Raw genomic sequence first — 19,981 nt, 5'->3', positions numbered from 1 at the left:
ATTGTTCATGTAAGGAGTCAGTGCTGAATAGCTATTATACTTCAATACCATAACTTATTTTGTCATAGCTTTCTCATGTAGACAAGCCTTAGTATCTTCTTCAGTTAATTAAATTATTCATTCAAACAACTACAAGAACAAATTAATGTAATTCGGTGCCAATATTTGCACTTGAAGCATCTTTGTAATAATGTTGTCTCTGTTCCTCTTGTGAAAATGTTAACTCAAATCTCTTCCAGTATGTTATGATGTTGCAGATAAACACAATTTCTCCATCCAGGAATAGGTTTCATGATGTTCTTTTTACCAGTCAACAAAGGTTCATGAAGTATGTCTTTTCCAACCTTGGTATTCTGTGATTCTGTGATGTTTTGATTAGAATTTGAATGTCACCTGTATGATATAGGATACCTCCCAAACTAAATCAGTAATTTCAATTTTGAATACAAAGTGAGTGAAACTATTTGCAAGATCGTTAGTCTTCTTCCCCTTCAAAGACTGTAACAACCCATTACACCATTAAGATTTGCTTTAAAAAATTCTTTCAAAAAAAAAAACAACAAAAAAACGAACACAATAATATGAATTAATTGAAAAGAATCAATTAAGTATATTTGAGAAAGAATAACCACATTTGTGAACATCAGTACACTTCACCGCCACTACAACAGGGAAATGCCTCAGTAAACAGAAGGGCTTTTCACCATTGCCTCGAGTTAAACGACCTCACTCAGCTTTTGACAGAGACCTACAGAAGAAAGCAACTTCAGAGCAGAATAACCCCTGGAGAACATGTTCTATCAGCCAGATGTTGAACCTTCAGTTCTCAACCCTAAAATTTGTCCACAGCTTTCAGCTGTCATGGATATGCATTCATATTCAAAGAAATGAATTCTCAATCAACAATCCGTAACAGGATCTTTAAGGACTCAAAGGGAGCTTATGACTTCCGTAAGAAGTAACAGGGAAGCAAACACAGGTTGTCAAGACCAATTTCACTTCCACTCCTTTCATTAATAACTACAACATTCCAAATCAGATGCTTCTTTCCACACACATACAGGGACGTATACATGTGTTTGTGTGTATGTACACACAAATATATTTTAAATACCAGCATTTAGATGTCATCACAATGCAAGTGATGAGAGGAACAGGAATTCCAACCTGCAAGTGGCCACAGCAGAACTAGCAGACAATCTCAGAAGAAAAGAACAGGAGAAAACTACTGTCACCCAAGAGGACGTGCTAACAAGCAAGTCACAAATCAGAGGTGTCTGACCCAGGCATACTTTAGAGACATTAACTAAATAATTCTTAAGAAACAGTTATTAAAAACAACTTGGTAGAAGCCAAGCATTATTATGTGAAAACTCACAGCCCAGTTCCTGATGCTAGATGTTTCTTCAGTTTAGGAACTCAGACAATGGCTTGAAAAACACAAAGCCTCTGAACCCGAGATCTCTTCATACATCAATAAAAACAAAACTTTCCCTCTCCCGCAAATAATGTCAGACTCAAAAATGCATAACTCTGTATAGAAATATCACAAGTCAAGTTCATCACAATGTAATCAGAATTCAAAACACAGAAAAACTCCATAATCAATGAGTTTTCTTCACTGTACCTCCTAGGAACCTTTCCAAAACTAGTCAGATACAGGCTAGTTTTTGCGTTACTTTTAGTACTTATTTTTTCTACTGGCAAGCTGCAAGCAGTTCTGTAGCTGCTATCCAGGCCTTAGCATAACTGTAGGGAGAAGCAGGACCAAACCACCAACTAAAGTATTTTAGTGACAACTCCACTTCTCACGCAGCATTAATTTGATCCCTCAGAGCCTATCACTTACAATGCAGCTTTTTACATGATCAGATAATATTTCTTCAAAATAGTTAACTTTTCAATGTACGTGAGAGACAAGAGATGGAGTACAGAATTGAAAAGAGACAGATGACAATCTTGAGTATAAGAAAATCTGAAACAGATTTTCAGTATAACAAGAAACAGAATTATCATAACGTATACGTACAACAAGACTACATTAAGCTTAGAACATTGCAGCAGGCAACTTCTGGTGCCTAACTCCCCAACTTTAATAATCTTATTACTTCTGCACATAATTTTAAAAGTATTATTTGATCTGTTTTGCACTGCCTAAACTTTTAGAAGTATGAAAAGGCACTCTGCCATTGAAAGATGGCAGCCTGAACCTCAGCAAGAGAAACAACAGTAGTAAGTAGTAAGAGGAGCACGTTAACACCACTCTGCATTCCTCTCCAATTCAGTTGAATGAAGGAAGTTTTATTTAACAATAATTAACACACTGAGGAAATAACATCACAGTAAAAATTCTTACACATACCCATATATATATTTTTTCAGTATCTGAGCTATTTTATGTTTGCAGCATGTAGTACTTTCTAGAGTTTCTTGAAACAGTTGGAATTCTAAGCATTCCTCTTCTCATTCATTAGTTCATGAGGTGTTTACAAACTGTCTTCTGATTTTCACAATGCATTTTAGGATAGCACTGGAGATGCTCTTTCAGTGACATTAATACATCTTACTAAAAAGGCAATAAAGGAGAATTTCTCAAACACTGGATGAATCTTCATATATTCTCCCCATTAATAATCTGAAATTATCTGCACCTATGAATACTCATGTATTTGTAAAAACATATTTTTTAATTAACTAGACATCTCTTTAACTCCACAGAGTGATAAAATTTAATAATGAAGTAATTTGATTGAAAACAAGCCAAATTGAAGATTAAAATAATTGCTTAATTCTTTTCGTACTGATGCTGATTCTATTGTATGCAGAAAAATGGAACTTAAAATTCTAAACCAGCAGATGTTTTTCCACAGAATTTTAAATAGCAGCAAAGCTGACAGAAAAGACAAATGCTGTTTTTTATATTCAATAAATGAGAATGATTAAACTGTGGTAAAGACTCATACTCTATTAAAATGTAAAAACAACTTGAGAAGCCTTTTAGCAAATAAAAAATACATTAAAACCAAATGAGCTAATAATTGATTTATGACATTCACTGTTATGCCAGTATTCTTACGTACCATGTACGAAATCACACAGTATAACCTAAAAAAAAAAATCAATTCTGCACTAACTGTGCCATAGCACAAATTCTGCAGCACTGTAATTTTGGAGGGAAAGATATTTCCACAAATTTGCAGTACTTTCTTTTCTTTGTTTCCTATTTCATTCCCTTCATTTTAACACATTAAAACACATAAAATAGAACCAAGAAATAGAAGAATGAAGACACAGTAACAGAAAGTGAAATATAAATACTATGGTTGTCAGCATTTGCACCAAAAGGCAATCAACAACTATAAAATCAAATATGTTTCAAATTAATATATAGTAAAACTTTACAGGCCCTGAAGCTCCCATGTTCTGTTTCACTTACTAAAACAGCTTTTCAACACAATGAAATTAGCGTATAGGAGTAAGGCTAAAATTAAGCTCCTTTTAAGAGGTACCATCAGTATTGTAATTCAAGTGCACTTAACCATTCTATATGACAGCAACAAGGAATTTCTGCATTGTTTAGAACTTATCTCAACCAATGTTGCCTTCTTTACTCATGTATATACAAATTAATCAAAAACAGAATTACCTCACACAGTTTCTTTTTCTCTTTTTTAAGTTACAAGAAAGAGCAAACTTTTAGCAGCAAGATTCCAAGGTATTTTACTCGGAGAAAACTAGCAGCCCATATTCAGCAGGGGTCACTTGCAGTCATTTCTATCCTAATCTTGATATCAATCAAGCAAAACTACGTTCTGATCAGTCCCTAAACCTCAGACCTCCCAGGCATGGCCATCTGACACAGCATATTGCACCTGAAGAGCTATCCAACTTCATAACGTGACTTAGGGCCATCACAAGGTTAACCTCCGCTAGGTCCCAACAATGTTTTTCTCCCTTTTGAATCCTATGTGAATTACTGCTGTTTCCTATTTAAATCTGCTTTAGAATACAAGGTAGTTTTGAAAACTAAATCTGGTTTTAAAGGAGAAAATTCCTTTCTGGAAGTATATTTGAGATTAAAAGCCTGTGACAGTGTACCAATGAATTACAATAAATACATGAGCAAGGCTTAGAAGAGTCCACAAAGATCACCTCTTTAAACTAGAGTCAATTCTCTACAAACACAGAACAATCCAAATTTCCACAAATCATTTAGTCCAAAACATAAATCTCAAGTTAGGAATGAAATTGAGGACTCACTCATGTATTGACGGTGAAAGGTGACAAACGTGAGCAGAAGCACAGAGGTATCTCCAATAAACGCACAGAGTTCCTTTTCCCCACCAACAGTTCACAAATCTATGGACCTCCAAACACCAGAGAGAAAAGCAAGGGTTTAATCTAGATAATATTACAGACTGCAATTTGTTGGACAGATATTAATTATTCTAGCCTTATCTAGTGGAAGTCTTGCAGTCCTCAGGTGCATGTAGTTCTGTGGCCACATTACCACTTAAAGCGCAAAGAAACATAATGGCATCTGGCAGTAGTGTGGCTTTTCAACATAATAAAGGGCAAAACTTCAAGACCAGAGCCATCACCTATGCAAAAGCCAGGAGCAAACCTTCTGCTTGCAAAATGATCAAGAATTAACAGAGATGAGGGTCTGCAGCTTGCTAGAAGAGAGGCAGAGAAAGAACAGGGAATAGTATGGAGGTGGGATGATCTCAAAGACATTTTTAAATCTAATGAAAGCAAACTTTCTATTTGTAACTGTTAGTTATGTGCAGCTGGGGCAAGAAAAAAAATGAAAGACAAGATCTGTGTTGCTAAGTACATATTTATGAATATGCACGCACCATTTTTAAATTAAGCAGTACTTTAACATGTCTGTCCTTGTGCAAACTTTCAAAGAACAACATGGCCCCTGCATACTGTGGATAAATACCTTGCAAAACAGGAAGGAATAAATATCTTATACAAGGATTTTACCACATTATTTTCTTGAAAATATTTGAACCACAATGCTATTTCAGGAACAAAACTTTCAAACCCATGGAGATTACTACTGCAACATTTTAACAGACAACGCTGCCGTAATAGAGATTATCTCAGCAGCCACCAGTAGAGATAAGAAAATGATTTTGTACCATAGGGGAACAAGGTGTATTTTTAAATGGACTGCAGCTGTGGGTGTTGAGGGTTGGTGGGGAGAAGATGGTTTGCTCATTGAAAAGAAATTGTCAGAAAAGCAGGGTACATATAAGAAACACAAATGGGAAGATTACACCTTCGCTGTGGAGAAACAGGAGAGGACAAAAATAACTTCATTTATCCTTTCAAACACATCTTCCACGTGACTGATGTGGGATTATCTCTTCCTAGATAGCATTAAGAAAAGCTACACAGTGACAATAGAAAAGTGATAGTCAGGGACTTTAACATTATTTTACTTCAGAGCAGATTGTTAACACAATGACTATTGATAAAGTCACTCTTACTCTAGTCTAAGAAGAAAAAGAATTGAGAAAACATTTCTGTAAGCATTAAGTATATGCACACTTAAACCAAAAGCTGTGCAATGCTTTTACTACTTTGAATAATGTTTAATGTACATAAATAATTTCATGTGTTAACATGGTAACACCACTCTAGGTGATAGAGCATGGATCAAGATTACTTGGGTCACTGGCAGCTATGAGAAATAAAATTCTGATAAGTAACATGGGCTGAAAAAGCTCATCTCACTCTTTTTAGCAGGCCAGCTGCTTCAGAGAAGCAGACCAGTACAAAAAATAAAGTAAAATAATAATAAAACAAATCTACTACTGGGATTCCCAGCCTCAGGTATTTTTCTCACGAAAACAGGACTAAGAGCGTATAACGAAGGGTGATCTCAGTGATCCTTGTGGAATGAATGGTTGACATATGAAAGCAACACTATAGCACAGCAAGAACAGCAGATATTTCATAACTTTAATTAGACACTTCCTTTGTAAAATGCAGTTGAGTTCCAGATCAACATTTTTACTCCAAAAATCCTGAGTTGAGCTACTAAACCCAGTTACGAAAATATTTTCCTCCTGTAAATTTGTAACAAAGCAAGCCATAAAGTAATAACATTTCACTCCCTTCTCCTTTACCTATTTTGAGAATAGGACTTGGAATATTAAAAAAAACAAAAAGAAGGATTTATGAGAAGGCTTTTAGTTACGGTAGAAGGTTATCACACATTCTTTCTTGAGGCTTTCTTGTCCAATAGCAATTTTGTGGGTTTTTCTTACTCTCAAGGCCATTGTTTTCAAACAAAAAAAATCTAACCTTAAGAATTTCAAGGTGTCTGTAATATTTTCATTCTTTTCCTCCCTGCCAAACAGCATTCGAATACACTTACTAACTCAAGAGATTCCTTTTAAAAAAAGAACTTTCTGAGAATCTTTTAACTAATGGAGTCAGTATAAAAATGAGCAATCTTGTAACAGCTCTAAATTCTGACACACAATTCTAATCCATCCTCACCAGAGTACTAAGCCTTGCAATCCTATTGGGTTTCAAAACATCTGGTGATATTGTGAATGTCCCAGCTCGTGACAAACTTCATCTTTTGAAGCATGGCTCATATCTATTCATAAGATGACATCTGAGGGAAGCAGTGTCTTCAGGAGGTTGTATTTTGTCTTGTATTGGACACACTTCACGCATTTCCAGAATATATACCCAAATTCTTGGCCTGTTTTATTTTTGATGAAGACAGTCAGTAATCTCTTCATTTATAATGTCTAAATTAGGTTACTATAAATCATGGATTTATGACAAATGAGATAAACATTCCCCAAATACCTTTTGGCAAAATGCTTTTGGACTGCAATTTTGCCAGATTTTTATTTGTCTGCAAAATTGTCATTCAGTCTATAGTGTATGGAGACATCATTTAGGTTCTGTCATACAACAGAAAAATTTTCTTATGTATAACTCTTTCCACACGTATAGGTTGCACATATTAGTGACTCCATCATCTTTTATTTGGGCTCAGAAACTTACATACCACAGCTCGTAAAAAATCTTGGGTTTTTCTGGTGTAATATTTCTGGAGGTTTTTGTTCTTTCACCTACAAGGCATGCAAGAGAATTCTGCTATCCTCAGCTTCAAATTACATTTGAATTTTAAATACAGTATTGAAAGGTTGTTCTCCTGTTGTTTTTGTAGGTTAAGCTTAAAGGCTAAGATTTATTCCTACATAAAATGTTTTCCTCATTTTAAAAGAAAATTTTTAAAGAAAATTTACAGGACTGATTTTCTGTAGTTGCATTTAACATATTCCAGAGCTTTATTATAAGAAGACCAGTTGTGAAACACTCCTGAACTCTAACAGAGATCCCCAAATTATTATTGGGATTACATAAACCAAGACTACAAACTGTTTTCCGAAGCTTGCAAGATTTTCTAAACCAAATAAAAATGACTTATAAAGAGACAGGAAGCAATTAACAGTAGACTTTTTTTTTTTAAATGCAGAGCAGAAAAGAATAAGTGATGCTAATCTGAGGAAACAATGACTTCAAATTTTCAGAAAAATGATTTCTACAACAAATGCATAAATCAGTCCATGCAGTGCTTATAAATTCACAGAAAAAGTATCATAAAAGTGAAGACCTACTGTATCAAACATGCTACAATTTTTTCTTCTGATAACAGCTATTTAGGTTAGGGCGTGACTTCTTTCTGATATAGTTGTGCTACTACAACCCCTAGTGTGGACACTGTTTACTGCCGTGAAGGCAATGCACTTTTTTTCTTTTTTTTTTTTTTTAAAAAGCTTGTTCCTAAGAAGGTAAAGCATTAAGTATTTTATTTCATCACAGTCACAACCACAACGGGAGAGCTGAAACAGAAAAAGAGAGGGCAGTAGGTTATGCTACTTTACAATATACTGGCTCAGATGAACAGATGCAGTCTTCGTGCTGAGAAACCGTGAGGTATATTTCTTCCTTGCCCCTTGCACCCTCAATCCTAGGGTAAATCACATCATGATGGATGATTTTACAAAATAGTTATTCAATTTAAAAGGTTGCATTGCTCTTCGGTTCTTTATTTTTATTTTAAGATATATTCGTATCCAAAGTCAATTACAGGTATTCCCACAAAAGCACCAATATTCTAAATTAGTCCTTACTGAGTGATACAGACAGGAAAAGAGATATTGGAAAAAAGAGGAAAATACTATATATTATGTACATATAATTTCCTTTAAATTTCCTAAACGATACAAATTCATTTTCAAAGAATGTTTTAAATATCAGCTTTTACCAAATGTATACCTGATCATCTCAGATTGCACACATAGGAGTTTCTGACTCTTCTGACATACCTGGATAGCATTAATCCTTTTTATAAAGTCATTATATACAAACTCAGATACATCTTCAAAACTAGAACTTATCCACACAATTAACAAACAAAAGCACATCTTAAAAAACAAGGAAACTCATTCTCAGTATATCAAAAGTGAATTTGAAATAACATTATTTGCTTTTAAAACAGAAAAACACATAGCAGCACTCTGTACACTAGTATCTCTTTACTTTTAAAATATAAATATGTATTTATTACGAACAGATGGTGGCCAAGAAAGGTATCAACTCTGTCTTAGACAGAAGGTCAGGTCATGGCTGAGAGACCAAAGAACAATTACTGTTTGCAATTTAGTGCCATGTAAGATAAAACATCTTAGGTTCACCTTTAAATACACTAAGTGTGATTAAGCTGTTTTCATTTTACTTATATGAAACAATTTGCAGTGACAGTGTTTGTAAAGCTATGCTTTAAAACAAGAAGAAAAAAAGAAAAGGAATAAAACATAACTTTTAACACATTAAATAATATTAAGACCTATACAGAACTTTCTTGATTACTAGAGCCTCACCAATGAAATAGCTAACAGACACTGAGCCTCAGTATTTAAACAAAATAAGTTTGTTTTCCATTGGTTTTTTTCCTACTTTTCTTTTACAAAGGAACCAACTATGGTATTTGAACAATATAGTTATTTACATAATTACTGAATTACTCTAATCTCTACTGGTAGGGATTCTCCCTCCATCACCTTATTGTAATTATATCAAATTACCACATTTTAGTATACTCATTCCCACAATGAATAAAATACTATTATGTCAATACATGAGATGAGAATGTGTTGTTCAATTTTGCAATTTGTTCAAAAGGCAATCCTGAAGCAAGTCACAGAACAGGATTTAAAATCCAAGTTGCTTCTTCAGATATCCTATTAAACACATCCTGTTTTATTTGTATGCCAAGATTATGCCAACTCTCTTATCTGTGATATCTGTCAAGGCACAGACGACAAGCCTGCTTTTTGTTTTTCAAAGTGTCCTCAGGCCTAAGGGATGCAGGAGGATAGAAAAAAAAAAAAAAACACCAGAAAAAACAAGCCTGAAAACAAAAGGCTTTGGAAGGCCCCTGCTCTTCTGAGCTATATGATTTTTCAATACATATTAATGAGTTATTTTACCTAATTAAGTTTTTTTTATTTTATGTATTTTTTTTTACTATAATTTGAATCAATAACATTTCAAGTCCAAACTCGTATTTAATTAAGTTAATAAACTTATTGTCTAGATGTACATTTTGGGCAACTGGTAAATAAAATTTAATTTTAGAAATACAGCATTTTTTTCCACGTATGTTCTTACACAGGGGCTGATTTGCTCACTTATTTACAAGTGAAAGAATGATTTAAAACTTGTTGGATAGTCTGCTCTATGCACAAAATCCATGTAAAAATTATGCTTTCATGCATCTTATGCACTCCTCTGTGTATTCAAAAGAAATTTACTCTCGTGAAAAATCACAATTTTGAAGGAATAACTGGAAGTTTGAATACCTAAAGAAAAATGGACAGAACTTCAACAAAAAGGGCACTTCAAAAGATGCAGACTACACCAGTTTAAGCTGTTTGCCAAGTATGTTGCATGTTATCCTAATAATATTCCTTACTGCAGTGGATGTTTTTTTCACCTGTAAAGCATATACTGGTTTTTGTATATAGTATAAGAGACAGTTTGTTTTTTAAACTTTTCTATGAAGCCCAGCATTCATTAGACTTGAATCTTTAAAGAAACTGGAAGACAAATGATCTTCTTTTTTCCTGGTACAGTTAGTTTATATTTAAGACTTCTTAGTGTTTTGTCAAGCTATATGTATACCTAGTTACATGTGATTTACTTGTTAGAAAAGACTGCATAAGCATATGTATACAGCATATACAATTCAAGTACGTTGTATGAATTCATATGCTAAAGTAATTCTGTATGAAAGCATGGGATGAGTACTACGTAAAACTTAACAAATTAGGGCTGAAAACAAGAATAAGATAACCAAGAGGTATTTACTTAACAGTAATAGCTGGCTTGTTGCCATTAATTCAGAAACCATTTAACAGTAATAAATGACCACTATTAGAAAAATGAATCATTCCAACTTCCGAAATTACCCTATTTAGGCTTCCAATAACTGCAAAGCTACAGCAGTATCATCTCTTACCTGGTCCTTAATTTCAAGCTGCCTTATAGTTTTTGTTCTGTACTCTCTGAGCTCCTTTTCTGCCTCATCCTTCTTCATTTTGGTTTGATTCAACTGATAGCGCATTTCTCCACACACCTGTTAGATTATACAGACAACATGATCCGTAGCTTGAAGAGCCAGGATTTGCAATGAGATCTTTTGGTGCCCTCTAGAGGTCATTTAAGCGCAAGATTTTAATTTACAGAAATTTTAAGACTACATATGGTAAATGTTTTTTACATAAAAAGCAGATCTGAATTCTCTATATAGTGATTAACTTTGAAATATGCACAGCCTTCTACATTCAATTATATTTGGATCAAGATTTTGCTAACTATAAATATTTATGTTGTAAATATATGTGCCACTAAATACTGTTAAACTACTGTCACTTTTACATTCTTCTCCCATTCTTTTTGAAATCTCAAGAAAGTCTATGTGAACAACCTAGAAGTAAAGAATCTATCATACTCCTCTGTAAGGACTGTTTCTTGTCTTGCCAACTCTCTGCTGTTAAGAAAAAAAAACATTTAGATGTTAATACATTAATTTTCAAAGTTAGATCAGAGCACTATAGACTTGCTAAAAGTCAAAGATAAGTTACTTTAAAAATGCGTATTTCTACCATATGCACGGGCCAAAAGAAAGGTACTGAAGCAACATTTGAAAAAAAATAAAAGATCACTCCCACAATATCAACAAGTATTCTGTGCTATTGGGATGTTCACTATCTTAACCCCTCATTGCTTTTACATCTGAAAGGTTGCTTTTACATCTCAAAGGTAGCTTGACTTCAGAAGTCTTGAGGGAGGCTAACCCCTCCCATGTAACTACTCTGTGACAATATTACTCTCCTATTTCTTGACTTAATGGGTTTTATTTAAATTTATCTGTTAGGAATGGAGAAAGATAGCAGAGAAGCTGTCTCCTTTTCACTTTCCCTGGCTAGTTACCTCCAATTTGTGGCTATTTATTTTATCTTAATAATGAACAAAACAAAAAACAAAACAAAAAACAGAACAAAAAACAGAACAAAAAAACATGCAAGATTGCTTTCCCTCACAGTCCCCAATGAGAACAGTTACTCTCGGAATTTTCTTACCAACTCACACCTGCCCTGCTTATTCTCTTCCACAAGACTTGCTTCTTAAATAGGCACATTTTTAACATGTTACTGGCCCCCTGCACTTATTTACAATTTCCAGTCACACATTCTACAAGACAAATTCATTTTGACCGTTCAATCGCATCTCTCTTCTCATTTCCATATTTTTTTCACTCTTAAAAAGGTACAGGGGAAGTAAGTATGCATACAACCATCAGGCACCTTATGAAAAAAACAATACCAAAAGGAACTGTGAGAAATGCTTGTGTCCAATAGTCTGAGCTCAGGCAGAATTAGCTATGAATCACAATTTATTTCACGCTTTTGCAGAAGTGAACAACCTTCAGAGTAGAGAGGTGCATCAGAGCAGAGAGTTGCAACAGTTTATATTTCTTATTTCCCAGCACAAATTTCCTCCCACTTCCCCACTGGTTGAGTACTCCAGGGGTTTACAACCTATCTGACTCTTCTAATTCCCTTAGCAGTTGTCCCACCCCTGTTTACTGCTTGGTGAACCCCTCCTAATTCTTTTTTAGTTTTTACCTATTATGGTATGCTGACATAACCTCTCATAGTCAACCTTCCCTTCTGGTTCCCACTGAAATCACAGAACCAGTCTGTACCAATACATCTTCTGATGCTACTTAAAAACACAGGTCTTCTATTATGTGAGCAGGAATTTATCTTGTATCAGAGCTCCACGGCACCTCTTTAGACCTCATTAGAGTCATAACATCTTACTATTATCCAAAACAACATTTCTTTTCTCACAGAACTGTTCTGACATTAAAATACAGCATCACTTATGAATTAGAAGTATGAGAGGGAAAAAGGACCATTTTCTTGGAGGATAACTTGCCAATTTAGTCCTGTTGCAGATGATGGAAACTACAAAACACTATAAACAATGATATAGGTTTTTATCTATTTTAATTTTAATTATTTTTTTTTTTTAACATTGAAATGTGACATGCAACTGAAAAGTCCTAAGCAGCAGCTGCACAGACCGCCAATCCTGTTTTTCTAATGGCTCCATTCTTTATATTAAGAATGAACAAACTGTGACCTGGTTCCTTCCTCTAAGCAAAATAAAAAACATGCAGCCATCCCTGCCTCTGGCTTCCCTGCACACAGTACACACTGAATAACACAGAAGGATCAGCAGATGGTGCTGTCCTAATAACTGATTTTCCAGCCTTCTAGTAGTTCAGAATGAAGGTTGAAAAAGAATTCCAGAGAAATCAAAATTTAGTGTTCTTATTAATAGCAAACCAAGCTTGGAAATGAATCAGATGCACAAGGGGATGTAAACATTATACAATCAATGACAGCAGTCATGGCGATGCACGTTGTCCCAGGAGCTCAACATCAGGACTTTCCTCCAGAATTTTTAGTTGAGCTCAGGAACATGAACACACTTTTCCAGTCTCTCATGACAGTGCAATGAAAACACAGCATTGCCTATTGCAAAGGGATCACCTATTCAGCTTTGTATCAATTTTAACTCGAGCAGAGACTAGGAGCACAAAATTACCTCTCTCAGGAGATTGGTTCAAATCAGCAGGCTATAAAATCAGTCAACCCAAATCAGTACATATTTGGACGTATTGCTTCCATCCCTTACTACCCCACCCTCAAAAGTAGCACTACAGCCATCCACAAATCTGGTCCAGAAAAGCAAAACTTTCATGTATCAGAAGAGGTAAAACAGATCATTTTTACATTCTTAAAATGACCTTTATTTCTTTGAGTTGAATTTGAATTAAGTTTTCTAGTGCATTTGATGGGCTCTTTGCTGGAAATTTTCTGCATAACTTTCACCTATTTGTAGCAGAATCGGCCACTGAGGAAGACAAACAGCTAACAATCTCCACAGTGGAAGTGGAGGCCTGAAGAACAAACTGTTCCCCAAAAACCTTGCAATTAACTACTGGCTGTAGGGTTACTGAGCAGCCACAAACATTTCAAAAGGTCGTAACAAATTTTCATCTGCAGATTGTCTATTCTATATGAAATTAGCATCCCCTCATCTTCATGAAGTTGAATTAATTCCTACGATAAAAAAATAACTGCTGTAACAAGCTATCATTCCCCATTATAAGCTTCAGACTGCATTTTTTTTTTATTTCTCATGTCATAACATTAAGGCTCTAATGGGTTGAGAATTGTGCAGTATAGAGCACCCGAAACCAATACAGACAGACCTGATTTGCATATAAATTTTTTATACTGTATGTATATAAAACAGATCTAATATATATTTTAAACAGTAATTCTTACATAGAAGAAATATTTCTTTGTAGAATGCTTATCATCAACGTTAATTAGTAAAAAAGTACACTGCAAAGCATTTCTACAAGTACTTGAAAACCTGTAATTACAGGACAGGGTTGAATACTATGCATCTTATTTATACCTAATACAAATTATAATCAGAATTTGCATAGTCTGTGAAAAAGGAAGCTTAACTTTTGAATCACAAGACATAAAAGTTCTCTTCTGTAAAACTTTACGTGGAATCTTCAGAAGAGTTTACGTTTGTAATCACGCACTCTTTACCAGTACAGAGAAAAATGGAGAAACAAAAAACCTCTCATCTTCCAAGTTACAACAAGGAGGTAAAGCAATGTGCCTACCTTGTTCATCTCCATTTCGTGGGATGCAAGCTGATGTTGTGATTCTTCTAACTGGTTAACCAGAGAATTCTTTTCCCTTGTAATTCTCTCTACCTGAGCCTCTAACATGGCAACATTCTCAGACATGGCCGTCACCTGCAAAATAAACAAGAACACAGCAATGATGAAATTCAGCCAGCTACAGATTTAAACCCTGTAGGACTTTCTCCTTGAAAGTAACTGTAGCTATATAGACAAAATATACACCAAGAAATGCAAGAAAAAGCATAAATTAGAAATATAATAAAAATATTAACCAAATACAACTAAATTACTTTAATAATTGGTATGTTATTTTGAACTAATTTATCATGAGGTCATGTATTTGAAACTTTCCATTAGTCAGACTAGTCTTCAGAACTTGCTAACGTGATCAAAGTGTCATAAGCACCTGGTTGCAATACTTTTGCAGCTATGGAAGAACTATTTAACACCTTCTTATCTGTACTTATACGGATTGGTTTCAACAAAACAACATTCCCCCAACTATCTTTTGCACCAGCAAAAAGACAACTGCCATTGTAAGTATACATATTCAATTAATTCCAAGTTCAGACAGTACTTTCGCACTGAAAAATCAACGCATAACACAAAAAGCATATAGAAGTAGTATGCTAAAAATTTAATTCAGATCAAATTTTACTGAACACTGGAAAAAAATGTAACAATAAAACAGAGACAGTGACCCTTCAGCTATTTAGCCCTGAAGCTTACTAATGTAAGTGGAAATAATGGTGTCTGACAGTTCTAGGTTAACTTACAGGAATTCAAAGCCAAACCTAGAGGATTACATATTCGTAACTATCCTTCACTTATTATATATCCACCTGAATTTTGGAACATGCTCTTTCTTTCCCTCAAACAAATGACTTCTTAAAGAAAGTGATAAAATACTCACATAGCATACAGTGCATCAAGTCAACCCTTATTTCTACCATTTCATTTTCCTGAAGCATAATAGCTAGTAGAATAATACTAGACTTAAATCATACATACAGATCATAGTTTTCTAGAAAGTCACTCTGTATCTTTCTTAATTACTAAGAATGACATCATCATAGTATCAATATGCAACATTTAATGTGTATGTGGGATTTGGAAAAAAAATTGAAAAGAAGAAAGACAGACTACAACTCCTAAGACTTCAGATCAGTTTCAGTAAAACACAGCACAGCAGTTTGTGATGAAATACAAGGTGATGTACTGACATGAAGGAATGAATTATTCTGCTGAAGAAAAGTACAACATGCTTGTTGAATACTCTGTATTTTAGAGTGCATATTCTGCTCTGAAATAAATCTAAATGACTAAAGATGTAAGCACAGAATCATAGAATATACCAAGTTGGAAGGAACACACAAGCATCACTGACTCCATCTCTTGGCTCTATACAGGAACTCTGAATTTCAAACACTCCTTGAACTCTGGCACGCCTAAGGCCAGAATCACCACCCTGGGGAGCCCCACTCCAGAGCCCAAACATCTGGCCTACGTATGCTGAAGAACTTTTTTCTAATCCCCAACCAGAACCTCACCTGACATGGCTCCATGCCATTTCCTTGGGTCTTGTCACTGTAACCAGAGAGCAGAAATCAGTGTCTTTGCTCCCCTTGTAAGTAAGCTGTAGGCCACCATGAGGCTTCTCCACAACCTCCACTTCTTCAGGCAGAATAACTCAAGAGATCTCAGTCACTCCTCACATGTCTTGTCCTACAGACCATTCAGCATCTTCATAGCCCTCCTCTGGACACCCTCTAATAATTTTGTCTTTAAGGATAACTTCCAACAGACAGCAATGACTTAAACAAAAACCTGCTTACTGCTTAACGACGGCTCACTGTCCGCAGTTTAAGTTTTAATTTCTATTTGCCTAGCCAACAGATCTATGAAGACCTCTTGTAACAGCTTACTTTTAAAAATATTCAATCCTCATTACTGTACTTAATTCTTGTTTTTATATCTAGAATTGGAGTTGAAGACTTTAAATTCCTATGACAGCTTCAGAATATTATCTCACAATACCAGAAATACAACCATATTTCTCTTAGTTCTATGCTATATATGGTCATATTACTATATGGCTTATTTCTAAAAAGAGCCAATAAATACAGAAAAAAAACTACAGTCAGAAGAGAAATTCACTGTACTATTCCCAAAATTCCACCATAAAATGATTGAAGATATTCTAAATCCAATGTCCTGTAGGTTTACTGATGTTAGGATGAAGCTTCCTCTGTATATGTTACTTGGCAGAAAACTCTTGTGCTTTATACTCACATTACACTTGGATCTAGAAGTCTAAAGCAAGATTATGCTACAACGGTCAGTCAGTCTCGGTCAGTCAGTCTCAATATAAATAATGAGAGAGATTCTGTCTGAAAGATTCCATTAATATAAGGTTGTTTTATTTTGCTTTAAACAAGATTCCTCCACATTTCTGTAGATGGGCAAATTAAGTGTTGATCTCTCTAAAAAAATACCATATTAAAATGCAATTACAATACTGTAGCTTTGATATATAATGTAAGTATTACGTAGCACAAGGTCCTAACCTTCACACATACAAAATTTTGAACGTTCAACTTGACAACCTAATACTATTCCTTATAAGAAGCCAGGAACAAATCACGCTTTAAAGTAGTGTTAGAACAGATTTACTGAGATCGAAAATTCAAAATAGAAACAAAATAAAGGATGCCCAAACAGTAATGTTAGAGAAATTCTATGCTCCTTGTATATACAAATAGGAAAAATCATATGCATACCATTGCTGCCAAGTTCTCCCTTCCTTTCTTCATTTCTTCCCGCAGAGCTTCTTTTTCTTCAGTCCTCTTATTGAGCTGGACAGCTAGCTCCTTTTCAAGACGATTCTTCTGGCGTTCCATTTCACTTTTCAGTTGCTCACACTGAACTAAAGCCTAATAAAGAAAAATACAAAAACAATTAGGTTTCTCTTACTCAAAAAATAAAACATTAAATTACTGCAATATGTATCTAATGTGTTCAGAGAAACCAATTCACTATTAGGATGGTTTTTGTTGGTGTTTTTTTGTTTGTCTGTTAGTTTTTGTTTTGTTTTGTTTTTACCTTTTAATGTAGTTTTGATGTTTATGCAATCCCACCTATTAACATCTAGAATAGGACTGACAAATTGAAAACAGACATACATTTATTTGTATAAACATGCCCTACTGCGATTTGTAATTCTAAATGCATCTCTGAATGCATTTAGAAGTCAGGGCAAAGAAGAAAGCACTTGCAGGGTATATTTTCCAAATAAGAAGCTGTTTTTCTACAGCTGATTACTTGCCTTTCATTTAAAACTCCTGAATGCACATCTGTAGAACCAGCCTCCTATACCCAACTCCTCTCAAACTTCTGTTTTTACTATATGAGTAGTTCAAAAAGTTATTCTCTATGAAATCTATGCGGAAAACACTCCTGGATTTACTGCAGCTAAGCAAGTTTAGCCTCTCCAGATCTCCTCCTGCCTCTGAGAACAGAAACAACTAAAAATCAGGAAAAAATGATGCTTTTTAAAAAATAAATACCTGAGGTCAGATAGTCTGACAGGATAATCAAAATGTAATAAAGTGGGCTTCTAAATGCTACCCCCTCACATTTCTCAGGTGGACTTTTCTAAGTGGTTCTTTGATACTTACAAAAACAAACAGCCAATTTGTGCTTCCCAAGATAAATACTAGTATTTGTAAAATAAATAAATAAATAAATACACTAGTCAAGCAAAAAACCACCATACAGAACTGCTTTTCTCATATGAAAGACTTAAAACATCACTAATGTGAGCTAATCTGACTCATCATCTCTCTGTTGAGTAAAAACTTGTAGCTGCAATAACAACATCTAACAAGTATGTAGGATTTCAAGCTATGTTTTCTCCTATGAATCACAGACTCCATACACACATCCCTACAGCACTGGATAAGTAATATCAACCACTACTGCTTATTTGGTCATTAGAACCATTACATCAATCTTACCCAAAAACAAAGGCACTTCATTAAAAATAAATATACTTAAAAACCAAGTAATTCAATAATGATTAAAAAAAAAAATAGAAACATCCCCAAACCACAACCACTCAATTCCATAGTAATTCACTAATAATACAGTAGATGTCACTAAATCTCAAAGAAATAATTTAGATCGATAATAATTATAGTAACTAGGGCTAGCATAAGCATTAGATCAAAACTGGTTTTGTCGTTATTATTTACCCCTTGCCAAAAGCTTCAAAAAGCTTTTTTTTTTTATTTATAACTCTGAAGATGAGAAGTCCTATATAATAACTAATCAATTCTTGCCTTGCACCAATTTGAGGTAAAACTAATTGTTTATAAATGTTTCAAATATTCTTTCAGGAGCAGTTCATAAATGTGATATTACCTGTGTGACCTATTGTAGGGCACTGCCTTAGCAGGGGGGCTGGACTCAATGTTCTCTTGTGGTCCATTCCAACCCCCTGACCGTGTGATTACAATTATCTTCCTATATGTTGTAAATGCCTTTGAAAAAATTACCTTTCAGTTTTTATCATCTAGCTCTGAAACCACTTAAGAATTTAAATAATGGCCTCAGAATGCAATACATCCCACAGCTTTGGATGACAACTTAAGAATCCAGAGTTTGTGTTACTGCTCAAAAGTATTCACGGTTTGAATCTACCACATCAGTAACAAAGGTTTTATGCACACATTCTCTCATTAGCTTGCAAACTAATTCATATTTATAGGAGTTTGGAATACTCAAAAGCTCTAATCTTTTTGATGACTTTACCTTTGTTTTTTCTAAATTGGCCTCTTCTGTCATTTGCACAGCTTGTTTAACTTGCTCGTATGCATTAGATTCTCTTTGCTGCATCTCTTTCATGTTCCGCCTCACTGAAACAAATGCATCCATCAAATCATCTCTTTCTCTGCACATAAAAAAAGAAAGAACATATTTCTTCTGTATCTTCCCATAAGTAGGGGAAAAGCAGGTGTATTAGATAAACAGATATTTACAGATAAAATAGATATTAACAGACAAAAGACAAAGATATTAAGTGAAGCAAGACTAAAACCAGTACAGGTTGAGCACGAAAGACAGAATATTCTTAGTATCTGCTGAGCTGTTAGTATCTATCACTTGCTATTGGTCTTATGCTTCAGGATGGACGGTTAATGAAGCTACCAGTAAATCTGGAAGAAATCAGGTCACGAATGTGCTGAAGCTGAGTAACATTACAAAATATGAATCCATGTTTTAAAAAAAAAAAAAAAAAGCTCTATAAAATATCAGAACAAAGCAATATGGCATTACCCTGTCATTACATGTAAAATAGGAAGGAAAAATTATTGAAAGAAAGGATTTAAGTTCCAAAAATAATTCAGATTATTGAATATATCAGGACAAAACAGTAGCTCTTTGCTACTGTTACTATAACTGAGCTAAAGAAAAATACTCTTGGATTCTACACTTCTGCACAACTTCTTTATTAACAAAAACTAAGCTCTATATCAAACCATATCAAAATGAGTAAAGTTAGATACTTAACTATTCCACTGTTTTTCATATGGTGAATGCTTTTCAGTTCTGAGAGAATAATTGTCTCCA

The 19,981-nt window shown here is 34.4% G+C and overlaps 1 protein-coding gene across 5 annotated transcripts in view; it reads right to left on the bottom strand.

The window, feature by feature from the left end:
- SDCCAG8 (SHH signaling and ciliogenesis regulator SDCCAG8) overlaps window positions 1-19,981 on the bottom strand; it is a 100,493-nt gene that overhangs the window by 64,206 nt on the left and 16,306 nt on the right. For all 5 annotated transcript variants that reach the window (XM_048937582.1, XM_048937584.1, XM_048937585.1 and 2 more), the window contains 4 exons: window positions 19,163-19,301; window positions 17,131-17,283; window positions 14,327-14,461; window positions 10,565-10,681 (listed from right to left, as the gene is read on the bottom strand). In XM_048937582.1, coding sequence (XP_048793539.1) covers window positions 10,565-10,681; window positions 14,327-14,461; window positions 17,131-17,283; window positions 19,163-19,301 — 544 coding nt within the window. The remainder of the gene's footprint in view (window positions 1-10,564; window positions 10,682-14,326; window positions 14,462-17,130; window positions 17,284-19,162; window positions 19,302-19,981) is intronic.

Source organism: Lagopus muta, chromosome 2, assembly GCF_023343835.1.
Source record: "Lagopus muta isolate bLagMut1 chromosome 2, bLagMut1 primary, whole genome shotgun sequence".
NCBI lineage: Eukaryota > Metazoa > Chordata > Aves > Galliformes > Phasianidae > Lagopus > Lagopus muta.
The sequence above is the reverse complement of the archived record's forward strand: the minus strand, read 5'-3'. Positions and strand labels throughout refer to the sequence as shown.